The sequence below is a fragment of the Pseudorca crassidens genome, chromosome 16 (genome assembly GCF_039906515.1).
Source record: "Pseudorca crassidens isolate mPseCra1 chromosome 16, mPseCra1.hap1, whole genome shotgun sequence".
Lineage (NCBI taxonomy): Eukaryota > Metazoa > Chordata > Mammalia > Artiodactyla > Delphinidae > Pseudorca > Pseudorca crassidens.
The window spans coordinates 19,321,842-19,337,783 of NC_090311.1; the positions used below are offsets into that span (position 1 = coordinate 19,321,842).

Below are 15,942 nucleotides of genomic sequence, written 5' to 3' on the forward strand. Positions count from 1 at the left end.
AATAAAGACTTAAAAAAAATGGTCCACATCAAAAAAAGATCTATAAAAAAAAAAGATATCATCTACAAATGTGTAAGATACAGGGCTGCTGAAATATTATTTTAAGGATCAGGATGGTAGCACATATAAAAATGAAAGAACTGTAACTAAAGCAGATTTATAAATTCAGCTAAAAAGCCCGGACTCCTGGATTTTTCAGAAAGATATGGGATAGGACAAAGGAAATCTGTGGCCTCGTGAACAAGTGTAAGATAATATGGAGGGGACATCGCTGCTCTAACTGAAATTCCAAACACGCTTTCAACTTTTCCCCTCATCCATCATCCATCCCATCCTTTCATTGTTAGCCGAGAAATCAAATGAGATGCCTCCTCTTCCTTCTTTCATTCTCTCAAGGAAAGGAATAAAGCAGGGAGACTAGCAGCTCCTTGGCTGGCTTGCCTGTGTTGTGTCTGAGTTTGAGGACAGGCATGGGGAAGGCGAGAGGAAAGCAGGAAGGAGCCTGGCTGTTTTCCAACAGGGTTAGTAACCAGCTCCCGAATATTGAGAACTGGCCGCACTCAGAGTAACTGAGAGGATGATGACCTTTCATACCAAGAAAGGATAAAACAAAACAACTGCATGCCTAAAACTTACCTTAGTCATTGAATGAAATACTAGGAGACTTAGAGACCACTCAACACAAAGCGCGTACGCTACACGTTGAAGAACAGATCTAGCACGCTGGTTTACTAGGACAGTACGGGGTGACTAAGCCTACGTGCCCACCCTAAGCAGGAGGGGGGTGCAGGGGGAAGGCAGGTGGCACTTCAAGTACAAGTGTGCGGAGGGAGGAAGAAACCAAAAAGGACGCCTCCCTTCTTTCCTCCTGTTTTCCCTGCCTGCCGGCCTCTGACACATGATTTTGCCCTTGCATTGCTGTTAAATAGGAAGAAGAGAGAAGAAAGGGGAAGCAGGCACTGAGCACAGGGTCCCAGGGCTCTTTGTCCTGGCTCAGGAAACTGAGAAGGACTGGAGGGGGGCATCTCCATCCCACTGTGACGAGCTTTGGAGGGGAGGACATGGTGACATGGCCTGAGGGCCAGCCACAGGCCGGACGCTCTGTCCATTTTACAGATGAAGCTCTGAGCAGCTTAGAGCTTATTCAAAGCGCAGATGTACCAGCACAGCCAGAAGGGAACCCCAGCTTGTCTGAATCCAAAGTCGGCACAGCACTGCCGCCCCTTCCGAGGCTGGAGAAGGAGCGCTCAGGACCAAGCTATGTTCATTCTGCCAGCGGACTTGCAGAAGGGGTGGAGGTGTTAACGGAGTTAAGACACCCAGGGTAGGGAGTGGGGTGGACAAGCCAGGATTCACGAGGTTATAATTGGGAGCCTTCAATTTGGAAGTTCTTAAATCTTTGTGTAGAGGCTTTGCCTGGGCGCTGCTATGTGAACGCACAACGGGGAGGACACCAGTGGTAGGAAACCATGTCAAATGCGGTACAAGCAACCACCTAGCTGCTGTCTCCCATCCAGGAAGCTGCTCCTCCCGGGCAGCATGCAGAGCTAAGAGCCAGCACAGGCGAGCACCTGGCATTTGGGGCTCCTCGAAAAGGAAAGGAAATGATGATAACATTCCCCAGAGAGAGGAGGTCAGCAGAGCATTCCAACCTCCTACATGGGGTGCAGTCCCCCTAGGGCTGTGGGCACTGCAGCCAGGGCGCCAAGGCCAATGTCTCCCAAATGGGAATCAAGCCCTGGAGCCTGGAAGAGATGCCCCCTACCCCGGCCATTAGGACTGCAGCACATCACGATGGATCTGGGAGATCACATCCCAGCTTCCTCCCGCGAGGGGCTCAGAGCCTAGCAGAAGAGATAGATATTAATCAAACTGTCAAAGAAATGTGAAACTGTGACTGGATAAATGTTTCAAAGGAAAGTGTAAAATGTCGGGGTGTGAGCCTCCACTGGGGTCAGAGTTGGGCGAGGAGGAGGCAGTGGAGTTTCCCAGGAGAGAGGAGAGGCCAGGTGCCTGGAGCTGAAGGTAGACACACCTGGTAGCAGGACGGAGGTTTGGGAGCAACAAATATTGTTTCATAGACTATTTAGCTAATTACCTGGTAATTATCTAAAAAGGAGGAATGACTGTGCCATGAGCTGCCTTCTTTGTTTTCAAGGTAACTTCTCATACTGAATTCCTTACGCACTTAGCAAAACACTTAAGTTATTCCTGTCATTGTGACAGTAGCAATAATAGTGCCAAGTGTTACTGTGAGTACCGATGTTCCACCTCAGCTACCAGTATTATGAGTCTAGCCTTTACCTGCTTGCCCTCACGTGATTCTGACAACAATCCTACTGGGCAGGGGAGCAATGAAGGAATCTGCCCAAGATCACGCAGCCTGGGTGTGGCAGGGACCAGATCTGAACCCAGGCCCACCTGGTTTGCAGCCGTGCACATGAACCAGAGAGGCACTACTTTGGGGATTGGCAGGAGAAGCTGATAGATACCCCAGCCTCCTACCCTTGTCCCTACGGTCTGTCCTGAGTCCTGGAAACTCAGCAAGTCTCCTATGACCTCACTGCGTCACCTGTAAAATCAGGATAATAACACCTATCTACCCACCTCGTCAGGTTATTGTGAGGCTCAAACAAGCACAGGTGAACCTCACAGGTTCAAAGCACCAAGTGAACAAGAGGCCTGATTATTTGGCAAAAACATACCCCATATTAACTTCAAATAGGCAAGGTGAATGACACCCTCGCAAGACCACAGACACAATCAAAGAGAAGGGAGAAAGAAGGAGAATTGAGGCCACGCCCCCTCACCTTGACCCTGAGGCATAAAAATGAGAGCCAACAGCAATTCGCTGAAGTCTACCCCATAGCAGGCACTGTCTCTGTGTAGTGAAGAATCAAGCTTTGGGCTTTCCTGGTGGCGCAGTGGTTGAGAGTCCGCCTGCCGATGCAGGGGACACGGGTTCGTGCCCCGGTCCGGGAAGATCCCACATGCCGCGGAGCGGCTGGGCCCATGAGCCATGGCCCCTGAGCCTGCGCGTCCAGAGACTGTGCTCCACAACGGGAGAGGCCACACAAAGAGAGGGCTGGCCTTCATCTTGCTCTTGGTTCTGAGAGGCAAACTTTAAGCCCTTGCATTGTCCTGCTTAATAAAAGTGTCTGTTACCTGGGCGCCCGGGCCTCACCGGCCAGTCTAACAACGTGACTTATGGTGGGGGCTCTGGCCCATATGGTATCAGCTTGACCTTCAAGAGGCTGGAGACTTGAGGTCAGCCTCGCAGGCGGACGACTGTGTCTACAGCGGGAGACGACAATCAGAAGCTCTGCGCATGGAATTTTCCTGGACTCTGCCCTGTGTTTCTCTTCCTTTGGCTTATTTTAATCTGTAAACTTTCAACATAACTGTAATTATCACAGCTTCCAGTAAGTTCTGTAAGTCTTTCTAATGAATTATTGCACCTGAGGGTAGTCTTGGGCTCCGCGGAATTTGCAGCTGGTGTCAGAAGTGAGGGTAGGGTCTTGGCAACCTCCGAACTTTCGAGTCCCTCTGCATTGTCATTTCATTCGCACATAAACCCAAAGAAGTAGGTGTTATCATTCCCACCTCACAGACAAGGAAACTGAGTAGCTGAGAGAGGCCATCACTTGCCCACAATCCCATATCCAGCAGGTGGGGGACCTGGGATTAATTACTAAGCTGCAGCATTAGTGAAACTCTCACCTGTGCACGAGTGGTCCTGCCACCACCTGCCAGACCACATCTCAGGCTACCGCGAGAGCTGCAGACCAGTGAATACAGGGCCTCTCTTTGAACAGCAGGCCACACCGTGGGAGGATAAGGGGAGAACTTAGAAAGTGTTTTAGTAGGAAAAATAAAATACTATGCTGTTTATAGATGCTGGGTGGTATTGTGACCTTACCATTGCAACCTTGAGACATGCCACCTAGGACAGAGACACCACAGCAGCCCTGAAACCCAAACCTCAGCCCTTTCATGGTCAGAGTCACACCAGCCCTGGGAAGCAGGAGCCTGGACAGAGTGATGCAATGCCTCCCAGGACAGGACATTCCACCAAGAGGCCGGTCGAGGGGCTGTGTCAGGGGAGCAGAGAGGAGGGAGTGCAGAGGGAGGACTCCGGCAGGAGGGGGGCAGACAGGGTGGCCAACGGTGGCACCAACGCCTGCCAGCATGGGGAGGGGCAGGAAGGAGGCTGCACACACAGCAGATTCCCCCCCAGCACCGAGACCAAGCTGTGCCTGTCAATCCTGCCCCCGCGTCTCAGGAAGCCTGGCATGGCCAATGCCCTTGGCCTCCTACGTACACGCCACCCCAGCTCTGTGCCATACAATCAGGTTGACGAGAGCAGTAGATTTAACACTGTCCCCTCCAAAAACAGTTCTGTGGGCTCTGCAGCCCCCAAAATACACAACCAAGTAGGATGTCATACCTAAAATCCAGATTTATGCGCTTTGTATATATTCTTTTTAAAAGTCTGCTCCTATGCCATTGTCTTCTACTTTATTTTATACATGTATACAAGGACAGAAGAAAAATCTGGTCAATCAGATTACCCTGCTTTTGCTTTATCCTTGGGGTTCAAGAATCTACAATAAGTAATATCTCGTCATAAGGAACGTTTAGAGAATGGTATTTTGAAGAAGAAAGCTTTCTGACAAAGAAATAACTGGGCATCAGTATTCTAAATAACAGTAATATGAATTATCATCTGGGATCTTAAAAACACCCTTCAGGAAATAAGCTCTGAAACAGGTGTTAACCTCATGGGGGTCCGTGGATGGGTTTCAAGATATGCATAAAAGCCATGCAATTGAAATTGTCTGCAAAATCACATGGGTGTGTGCCCCAGAGTAATTTTTCTGAGGTGAAAGTCCAAAGTTTTCATCATCTCTTTAAAGGGATCTCTGACCCCAAAATGTAAGCGCTACTAGCACATTCAGGGCTGACACATCCTTGGTCTCATTTGCTCTCAAGACATCCCTGTGAATTAAACAGGGAAAGAATGGGCAGGAGGGAAAGGGCAGTGAGGGTCCAAGTTCACAAGGTTATGTCTGTCACTTTATCAGCAGCTCAGGACCTCTTTATCACAGCGGTGGTCCACAGACGTTTCTCCATACCAAAGACTTAACACTTCTTGAAAACAGAGACTGGGCCTCAGTCACCAAACACCCAGCACATGCTAGGTGTGCGATCAAGGGCCGACAGGTCAGGCTCCTGGTGGTGGGGAGAAGCCGGGCACAGCCATACTAAACCAGGCGCACGCACACAGCGTGCCGGATAAATGCTTTTCTGTGACCATGGTGATCCTGCCTTCCTTGCCTGCTGCTCTGACTCCTCACACGCAGCAAAAATATCTGCTTTGGCTACAGAAAAACAATGTACCCTCTCTCAGTCTCCATATTGCTGCCCGCAGGGCGACAATATGACCCAGCATACCAGTGGCAGCAGGGACGTCACCAGGCATTCATTGCAGGGCAAATATTTGGGAGGAAGAGCCCAAGAGTCAATGGAAGGATGCTGCGCAGCCTGAATACTGACCACTCTCTCCACTCACAACGGTAAAGTGAGTCAATGATCTCAATGATCGAATGACCCAACAATCTGTCTTCTGCCCTAGAAACAGAACTGAGGACATCCTGACAAAGCACCCCTGCAGAGCAGCAAGGAAACACCTTCACACTCCCTCCCCTTCAACAGAGAAGTGGTGACAGGCTGTAAAGCCACCTCGGTGCTACAGCGCCCAGCTTTGAGCTGTTCCAGCTGGAGCAGCCTGCAACCCGTGGGAACAACTTACACGCCACAATTTCCTTCTGGGTATGAAAATGTTTGGGAATGAGACAGCAGTGATGGATGTAGAACTTGGTGAATATACAAAAAAAAAAAAGAAAACACTGAACGGCAAACTTTAAAAGGGCGAATTTTATAGTATAGCGTGTGACATGTATTCCAGTAGAGCTGTTACCAACTGTAGGGTACCCACCTCCTACCTCCCAGGGTTGCTGGGAGAATTACCGAGCCTGTTGCTGCATCACCCCTGGAACCCGGGTCCAGGGGCTCCTCTGTCAACAGTACTCAAGGTGGAATTAGTACTATCACCCTGTGCTCCAGGCTCCCTGCGGAGCAAAGCGAAGGATACACAGGGGTAAGAGGATTGGTACTGGGACAGGTTCTGAGATTGTGGGTGGTGGTGAAAAAACAACACCTTAGCTTTATATGTAATGTTTTATATTTTAAAGCAGAATATATTCACATACTACTTGAGTAATTAAAATTAATTTTTTTTTTTTTTTTTTGCGGTACGCGGGCCTCTCACTGTTGTGGCCTCTCCCATTGCGGAGCACAGGCTCCAGACGCGCAGGCTCAGTGGCCATGGCTCACGGGCCCAGCCACTCCGCAGCATGTGGGATCGTCCCGGACCAGGGCACGAACCCGCGTCCCCTGCATAGTCAGGCGGACTCTCAACCACTGCGCCACCAGGGAAGCCCAAAATTAAATTTTAAAATGCCCGCTACTATACTTAAAATACCTTTTTCTATTAATCATTTCAAATCGTCTGTCCTAACAGTCATTTAAGCACTAACAGCAACTAAGAGCCAGGAAGGCTCTACGGAGGAAACACTGCCACCGAAAGAAATACAACTAAATTCATTGCTCCGAACTACTGACAACAGTCCTCCCCAGCCACCAAAACTAACCAAAGGCAGAGAAGAGGAAGCGGTCAGAGGTAGAGGCAGAAACAGGTGCCCAATGGGAAGCCCTCCCCTCCCCAAATGGGAGGGTAGACGAGACTCTGCCCGCCACATGCCTCATTCTGACATCTGAGGTCTTGGGATGCATGAACTGAGAAGGTGTGGGAGATCCAAATACCTGGCTACATTAAGATGTCTCATGAGAAGCAGGGAGACGCTTTCGCAAGCAAAACAAGAGTCGGATGCCACAGGGTGTTTTTGAAGATGACACCCATTAGGGAGGCTGCTGAAGAGCTCGCTGATTTGCCCTTTGGTCATGTGGGCGGGCATGGTCTGGGCAGCGATGATTTACTGCTGGGAGGACTCTGCCTGCACAGACCCAAACATGGGCAGACACACGCAAACACCAACCCCTTCTGTCCCGACCGAGCCTACCTGAGCCCAGAGCCCGCGGGAAACAGCGTTACCAAGAGCAAGCGTTCCCATAGCCCGCATCCCCCAGCTGACCGATGAGAAGGCAGCCAAGCTTCTAACAGCAGCCTTGGCCCTCATCAGGAAGAGCCCAGGTTGGACATGTTCATTCAGCAAATAAGTGAGGGACTTGGATATGCCAGGCATTGCTCTGTGTGCTGGAGACTCATTCGACAGGAAACAAAATCTCTCTTCTCATGGAAGTTACATTGCAGCACAGAAAAACTGATAAATGCATAAGGTGTCAGGCATTGGTAAACGATAAGAGAAAAACCGAAAATGGAAAAAGGGCCTCTGGATAAGGTGACAGTTGAGCAGATGCCCGCATGAAACAAGGGAGTGAGCGCAGCAGGCATCCGGAAGGAGAGGGCTCCGGACAGCAGGCACAAAGGCCCTGGGGCACCGGAGGAAGAGCAAGACACCCAGTGGAGAGTGTCAGAGAGAAGACAGGAATGAAAGAAGAGGACCGTAGGTAAAAACCATGGAGGGCCTCCAGGCAAGACCTCTGGATTCTATTCTGAGTCACCTGGGGAGGGGCTGGAGGGTTTTCAGCAGAGGAAGGAAGTGACTGGACTTGCATTTTAAATGGTCCCTCTGGCTGCTACTGGAGAGCAGACTGCAGGGGGAGAGGATGGGAAGGACACCGCCGTGTCTGGGTAAGAGGCCATGGTGGCCTGGCCCTGGTGGTGGCAGAGGAGGTGGTGAGAAGTGGTAGGTTCTGACTGTGTTTTAAGGTAAAGCTAATGGGATCCGCTGATGGATTGGATGTGGGGGAGAAAGATGAAAGTCCCAGATGACTTTAAGGTCTGGGGTCTGAGAATATGTTTGAGTCTCAAAGTTAGGGTGCAATCTGTGCACTAAGAGAGAGGACATGAGAAGAGTTTTGCTTTCTGAGGATAGCAAGTGAGGTCTTGGGTACTCCCTGGAAGCAGCTAGTCACCCACTAGTGGCAGGATGGACACAGGATTCCCAAACATTGTGCCCAAACTCCGTGGCATCAGAGAAACAACTCTGACAACACCATTATGAAGAAAGGAGGCTTCAATGCAGTGCTTGGAAAAGTAGGAGGTCGGAGGGGGAGACAGGAGCCTTTGCACATTATCTCATTCAACCCTCAGGAGGTACATATGTCTTAATCTATAGATGACGATGATAGGGCTGGATGAAATATCTGAAGTTTTAAAAAATACCCATAGGAGAAACTGTTTGTAATCCGGGATAGGAAAGGCCTTCCCAAGCAAGATGCAAAACTCTGAAGCCATAAAGAAAAAGACTGACAAATTTGAATTCATAAAAATGTAACAGGTCTGCCTGATCAAAGGTAAAAAAAAAAAGACAAAACTTAAGGCTACATACACATACCCAATAGACAAAAACAAACACAAACTCAAACCCATTTGTAAACAAAACTAAAAACAATACCTATGAGAAAATATTTACAACGTCAATAACATAGGGTTGGTTATCTATAATATGCAAAGAATTTATTCAAATCAATAAGAAAAAGACAAAGAACCACATTTTGAACAAGCAAAAACTATGGATATCAACTAACACAAAGGAGAAATTCAGAACTTCTGTGAAAGGATGCTCACCTTGCCAGCATTCAGAGGAATTCACGAGAGCAAGGACCTCATGTTTTCACTTTGGAGATTAGGAAAACGGAAGGGTTCTCAGCTTCAGTGTTGGGAAGGGGGTGGGAAACACTCTACTCTGAGTAATCAGTCTTCCCTTTTAGTAACACGATTTGGCAGAATCTGTCCAAACATTTCACGTGTATGTCCTATGACTCAGCCATTTTACTAGAAGGCTCTACCTACAGATATATCTCCGTATGTATGCAAGAAAACACACCAAATTATTCACCGCAGCAGTGCTGTAACAGAAAGAAAAAGGCATGACAGTAACAATTAAATGTCCATCGACATGGGATTATTTAAGCAAATTATCCATGCTATCAAATACAATGAAATCTTTCAAAAAGAATGAAGTAGAACTATGCGTAGTAGCATTAAAGACTTCCTAAAAGAGCTGGAAAAAGTTACAGAACAATATACATAGTGTGTTACTCTACATGTTAAAAAATAAAACACAAAGTATATGTGTGTGCATACATGTATACGGATGTAAATGCAAAGAAAAAAGGCTAGAAGTATATACCCCAAACTGTTGCCAGCAGTTAGACTTTGGGAGAGGGGGCTCATATCCGGCAGGGGTGGGGAAGAACGGAGCCCCCCACTTATTACTCAATGCCTCTAAGGAAACACTAAGTTGTTTGAATGTTTCTAATTAGGAATTCATACTGCTTATACATTTGTTTAAAAACTAGAGGATGATGATACTTGTTCAAACTCTTTTAACTGCACATAACAGAAACCCAGCACAAAGTCACTGAAACAAAAAGAGGAGGTGATGGAACTTGGGAAGCTGGGGTAGCACCGACCCCAGGCCCGCTTCGTGCAGGGGCTGAGACAGCGTGGCCAAGCCGCTATCTCCTGCCCCAGCTCTCAATCTCCTCCTCTCAGCTCCTCATCATCCTCAGAGGATAACACCACGTGACAAACAAGTGGGCTGCCTAAGCCCCAGACACACATCCTCTCTGCAGAGCAGCCCTAGTGCAAAAGGAACTGTTTCTCTCCATCGATAAGTCCCAGGGGAAACTTGACAATGGAGTACTTTGGGTCACCAGCCCACTCCAGTGAGTGAGGAAGCCCCTCTTCCAGATTCCATGATTGACAGCCCCCAGGACCATGTGGAATGAATGGGTGAGGCATGTCCCCAAAGGAACCCCAACCAGAGGAAGAGGGTTGGGAAAGTGTGACAGGCAGACCAAGCAACAGACAACACGATCCACGACAGACTAGAAATGAACAAGATCTGAAATTACTGCCCAATGTTGCACAGCTAGTCAATGGCCAAGGGACGCCACTCTCAGAAAGCCCTGTGTGTGTGAAGGGGATGCTGGGAGCTTGTCATCCAAGAACTCAAGTAAACCCATCACATTCCTTAAAGTTCCCTCAAGATTATTACCCTTAGAACAAAATGAAATTTGCACAAATAGAATTTTGCTGGAAAAAGAGAAGTGAAGGGCGAGAGAGGGCAGTAGAATATTTATGAGCTATGAGGGAAAAAGATGAGATGGGTCCCAAAATTCTTTGAAAGAATAGTAAAGTATGAGGGTGTAGTGAATTAAACATAAAGACCATTCCTCAAGACCACCTCACCAACTTCATCATTTATTAAACACTGCGTTTTGCATTGCAGAAGTAGCTGTGTAAAGAGAATGGAGCAGGTATATCACTGCTCTTTCTCCAGAAGCTTGCACTGAAGATGGTCACACGGATGCACGTGACCATCACGGGATACCCAGACAAGATAAGCATGACATCACCCAGGCCTGGAGAGCAAGAGAAGCCAGCATTCTGGTGTCCAGGCGTGTGGTGATGCTGCAGTGCCTGCCCTTGTTCCATGGTAGGAAATGAGGTCAAACCTTGCCTTGGATCAAGGGATCTGGGCCTGCTCTAACCACCCTCCTCTCTGTTAGTAGGAAAGATACCATCACACAGAGGATGCCTAAACTACTTCTTACTAGTCTTTTCCAAACTGGGCAATTAGCAATGTATACTTCATTCTTCTTACTTCTTCTTACTTACTTACCCTTTTGCAAATTGTACAATATATTAAATATATTATATTTTAAATATAATAATATATTTAATGTATTTAATTTACTATATTTAGCAATATATTAAATATATTTAATTTTTAAAATCCCTTATCAATGTCATAATTACTCAGATTAAGGTACTAAATTATTAAATAACTATTCCGGCCCTTAAGTATGCAAAGTATCACAAGAGACCCAGAGAGGTTGAAGGCCTGGTCCTTGTTCTTTAGTGACTTATCCTCATCAGGGTTATAATCTAATTTAAAATATGAGTGGAGAAGACTCAGGATATCATCCCAGCCATGTCCCTCACTTAACAGGGAGGGAAACTGAGGCCCAGAATGGTTAACTAATAACCAACAGCAGCTATAATGCTAACACTGCATGTTACTCTGTGTCGGAGACTTGCTTAGGATGGCGCAGCAGGACTGAGGCCCAGCCTGGGACCCAAGTGTCCAGACTGCTTGGCCGGGACTACTCCTATGTACCTATAAATCCACTTCTGTGCCTCTGCCCTGTTAGTCCAGCCTCTATGTCCACTACTTACCTTTTGTGATTCTCATATTGAAAGTCCCAAAGAACAGAGAAGAAGAAAGCAAGAACTGAGATAGTGGGCAGAACAAAAGAAGATCACAGGAGGTAGCCCAGAGGAACCGAGGCACTCAAAGAGGACGAAAGAAACACTCAAAATAGGGAAGCCGAAGTGCAGATGACCAAAACGACTGGAAATCATTTTAAGATACTCTACAGAGAGTATAATAGATGTACTAATAGATGTGCTGGGGAATTACAGAAAAGCCAAAAAACTGTTTCTGCCAAAGAGAAACATATATTTGAGCCCAGGTGATAAAGTATACACCTATGACATAACAGAAGAGCAATTTATTAGGGCCTCCAGAACAATTTATTAGCCTCAATCAATAAAGGCTGAAAAATTCTAAAAAGTCTTCTCATGCCATGACTGGACTATTATAGTAGCTGCTCAACTGCAGTAGCCTTTAGTTTAAAAGGACTCAGCTCTGTTCACAATTACTAAAACTACTACTACTACGACTACACACACACACACACACACACACACACACACACACACACACACAACGACCTCATCTGTGGTCTCTGGCCTCAGGGACACTGACAAAAGCCTCCCTCCCAAGCCACTCCTCTAGAGGAAACTTGGGAAATCTGGATGCACCCTTCCAGGGGTGACATCTCACGACAGCATGTGGGCGCCTCCTTGTTTCTCAAGCAATGTCAGTCCTACAGACTGTGGCCCCAACGTCACCTGCCCGCCTCCACATTCTAGGGTCTGGGGCTCATGTGGGACCTGTCCTGGAGGTGGGGGACCTGTCCTATCCCTGCTTCTCCCCCTGGGCCAGGAGCCCAGGGCAGGTAGCAGTTCCTGAGGAAGCAGATATCCAACTGCGAAGCCAGCCTCTTGGGTGCCTGGTCTCCATGAGAGACTTTGGGAAAAGGAAGCCCCGCCCCTTCTCCCCCAAACCCAGAGAGGGAGGGAGGGGCCAGCCTCTCTTGAAGAAAACCTGCACTGCCCCAAATGTGAGCTTCTCTCTCCCTCCTCAGCCCTCTTCCTATTGGTGAAGTAGGCTCCAATGGGGCTGGGGGCTTGGCTGGGAGGCAGAGAACTGAAAGTGGAAAGCAGCTCTCAGGAGCCCCCATATTCAGTTACTCTCTAAACTCAGAACCAGAGGTGCTGTGAAATGGGGATAAAAACACTATTTACCTCGTGGGGTTGTTGTGAGGATTAAGTGAGTGAAATGGCAAGTGCTTAGGCCAGTGCCGAGCACACAGTAAAAAAGCACAGCATGGACCAAAGCATTTCTGCCCACAGACAAAAAATAAAAGATGACCCCGGGGCAGAACTTCCCTTTAGCAAAGAGACTGGACAGAGGCTGCCTGGAGTGGGGGTTATCTCAGACTGGCCTGGTGTCTGGTCCAGTGTTTCCAGCACGCCCACAGGGTTGCCCTCTCGCAGGCAGGCGTCCAGCAGAAGAACGACCCTGGTTACCCCCTAGTGCTTTTACTCTCAACCTGCCTGCCAATGCAGGGGACACGGGTTCGAGCACTGGTCCGGGAAGATTCCACAGGCTGCGGAGCAACTAAGAAGTGTTCGCGTTATTGTCCTCTTCACTGGAGTCTTGGCTACATTTCCAGACTATTGGGGGAAAATATCCTGCTCAGCTTGATCACCAACCTGCTGTGCTAAAAGCCACCGCAAACACAAAGCACAGTGTTCAATACGGTCACAGCCCAACTGTTGGTATCTGCTTTCACTCATCAGCACAAGTGTTAGCGCTAGAGTGATGGCAGATGTTACTAAGGGTCAAACAGCATCATTAACAGATGGGTCAAATTCTGTAGTTTTCACACGTCCTGCTTTTTAGCAATGAACACTTTCCTCACGTGAAATAGTAGGTGGAAGACTAAAATATAATGCTGATGTGATTGAAGGTGTTCTGGGAAATGTGAGGGGCAAGAACCTAGAGGGGACCCTTACCCTACCCGGTCCCTTTGCAGCAGCCCCCGGGGCTCCAGGGGACACAAGGTAAAAAACAAACTAGCTGAATGGATCGAACATTACATTCTCTTAACCTCAGATGGGTTTTCATTCTGCTCTACTTTGAGCCTTGTAATTTTTGAAATTATAATTCATCTTTAAAAGGCACAGCAAAATATCCATTGGCAGTTGAATGGGTAAAGAAGATGTGGCACATATATACAACAGAATATTACTCAGCCATAAAAAGCAACGGAATTGAGTTATTTGTAGTGAGGTGGAGGGACCTAGAGTCTGTCATACAGAGTGAAGTGAGCCAGAAAGAAAAAAAACAATTACCATATGCGAACACATATATATGGAATCTAAAAAAAAAAAAATGGTACTGATGAACCTAGTTGCAGGGCAGGAATACAGACATAGAAAATGGACTTGCAGACATGGGTTGGGAGGGCAAAGCTGGGGCGAAGTGAGAGTAGCATTGACATATATACACTATCGAATGTAAAATAGTTGGCTGGTGGGAAGCAGCAGCATAGCATAGGGAGATCGGCTTGGTGCTTTGCGATGACCTAGAGGGGTGGGATAGGGAGGGTGGGAGGGAGGCTCAAGAGGGAGGGTATATGGGGATGTGTATGCATACGGCTGATTCACTTTGTTGTGCAACAGAAACTAACAGTCTTGTGAAGCAATTATACTCCAATAAAGATCTATTTTTTAAAAAATCAAAAATAGAGAAATTAAAAAAAAAAAAAAGAAAAGCACAGCATAGGGCTTCCCTGGTGGCGCAGTGGTTAAGAATCCACCTGCCAATGCAGGGGACATGGGTTCGAGCCCTGGTCCGGGAAGATTCCACAGGCCGCGGAGCAACTAAGCCTGTGCGCCACAGCTACTGAGCCTGCGCTCTAGAGCCCATGAGCCACAACTCCTGAGCCCACGTGCCACAACTACTGAAGCCCACGTGCCTAGAGCCCGTGCTCTGCAACAAGAGAAGCCACAGCAGTGAGAAGCCCGTGCACCACAACGAAGAGTAGCCCCCACTCACTGCAACTAGAGAAAGCCCGCGCGCAGCAATGAAGACCCAACGCAGCCAAAAATAAATAAATGAATAAAATAAATGTATTTTAAAAAAAATCACAGCATAGACCAAAGCATTTCTGCCCACAGACAAAAAATAAAAGATGACGCCGGGGCAGAACTTCCCTTTAGCAAAGGGACTGGACAGAGGCTGGCTGCTGGAGCGGGGGTTATCCCAGACTGGCCTGGTGTCTGGTCCAGTGTTCCCAGCCTGCAGGGCTGCCCTCTCGCAGGAAGGTGTCCAGCAGAAGAACGACCCCCGGTTACCCCCTTGTTCTTTTACTCTCAACCCGGCATTTAATTCCTGGCCATTTCACATACAGCAGGAGGGCTTTAGGGGTGTCACCATGCATAGCAGTGGGGTGAGATGTCAACAAGAATTTTGAAGCCAAAGCTGTTTATCTCACACTGAATCTGACCACACATCAGAAGAAGGACAGCCCTGCCCTGGTACAAAGGCCGGCTGCAGCTCTGGCCAAAAGCAATGCATTTCTGACCTGCTAGTAAACTGTGAGAGGAGCATTTAAAACAAGAAAAACACATACAAGACTATAGTTGATACACACACACACACACACACACACAAGAAAAACCAAGAAACACAAGAGTTGATAGCCAAGGACTGAAAATGAAATAAGATTCCATCAGTGCCTCATGTAAAATTGGATACCAGGTCCAGATTATCCCCAAGTTTACTAACACACACTGAACATTTCTGCCAAAACAGTACCACCCGCTCTCAGCCACACTCAATCCAAGCCACCTCTTGACCCCTGCTAACATTTCTGTAACTTCTGGGACTGCCCTGCAGGAATGGGGACCCCAGCACCCCAACTCTGCCAGGCTGCCTGCCAGAATCAAAAGGAGCTGTTCTTCTTTTTAAAGCTACAACGAATGAATCCGGTTGGGCTTTTTTAGCTTTATCGTTCCTCCCCCCTTCCCACATTACAAAAATAATTCCTGCTGGTCGTAGAAACTCGAATTCGAGCCATAAAACAGAAAAAGTGAAAATCCTCTGAAATCTCAGCCTCCAGAAACAGCCACTATTAATAATTCGAGAAACAAGAGTGTCACTTCACTTTTTTTAATCTAGCAAAAATATATGGAACCTACATATTTTAATAGATATTAGTCAAGAAATGGGATTTCGGTTTTATATCATATGCAACAAAATTAAAATGTTCAAAAACACAGCCTTATCCATTACTTAGAACTTGGAAAATAGTTGAAAAGAAATATATCTAAATGAAACGTCATTAGTCCTTTATGGTCCTGGTCCTCACAAATTCATATTTAGGGGAAAAGAGCTGGTAAACATCTGGTTAGGATTAAGGTGGAAATTCGAAAGCCCCAAACTAGTTTAAGGTGAGTTACCAGGTGGCTGAGTCATGGGACCAGCTACCTAATTTGCAGAGCTCAGTGCAAAATAAAAACGTGGGGTCCCTTGTTCAAAAATGATTAAGAATTTCCAAACAGTGACAAAGGAGCATAAAGAAGCATAGGAC

At 47.3% G+C, this 15,942-nt stretch overlaps 1 protein-coding gene across 3 annotated transcripts in view; it reads right to left on the reverse strand.

Annotated features, from left to right (window-relative positions):
* The window catches only part of RBM20 (RNA binding motif protein 20), a 216,924-nt gene that overhangs the window by 134,211 nt on the left and 66,771 nt on the right, over positions 1-15,942 (reverse strand). The window contains exon 1 of one of the 3 annotated variants that reach the window (XM_067709435.1): positions 8,774-8,977. The exons of the other annotated variants lie outside the window; for them this stretch is intronic. Coding sequence (XP_067565536.1) covers positions 8,774-8,784 — 11 coding nt within the window. The 5' untranslated portion in view covers positions 8,785-8,977. Of the gene's footprint in view, positions 1-8,773; positions 8,978-15,942 lie in introns of those variants that run through there. 3 annotated transcript variants of the gene reach the window in all.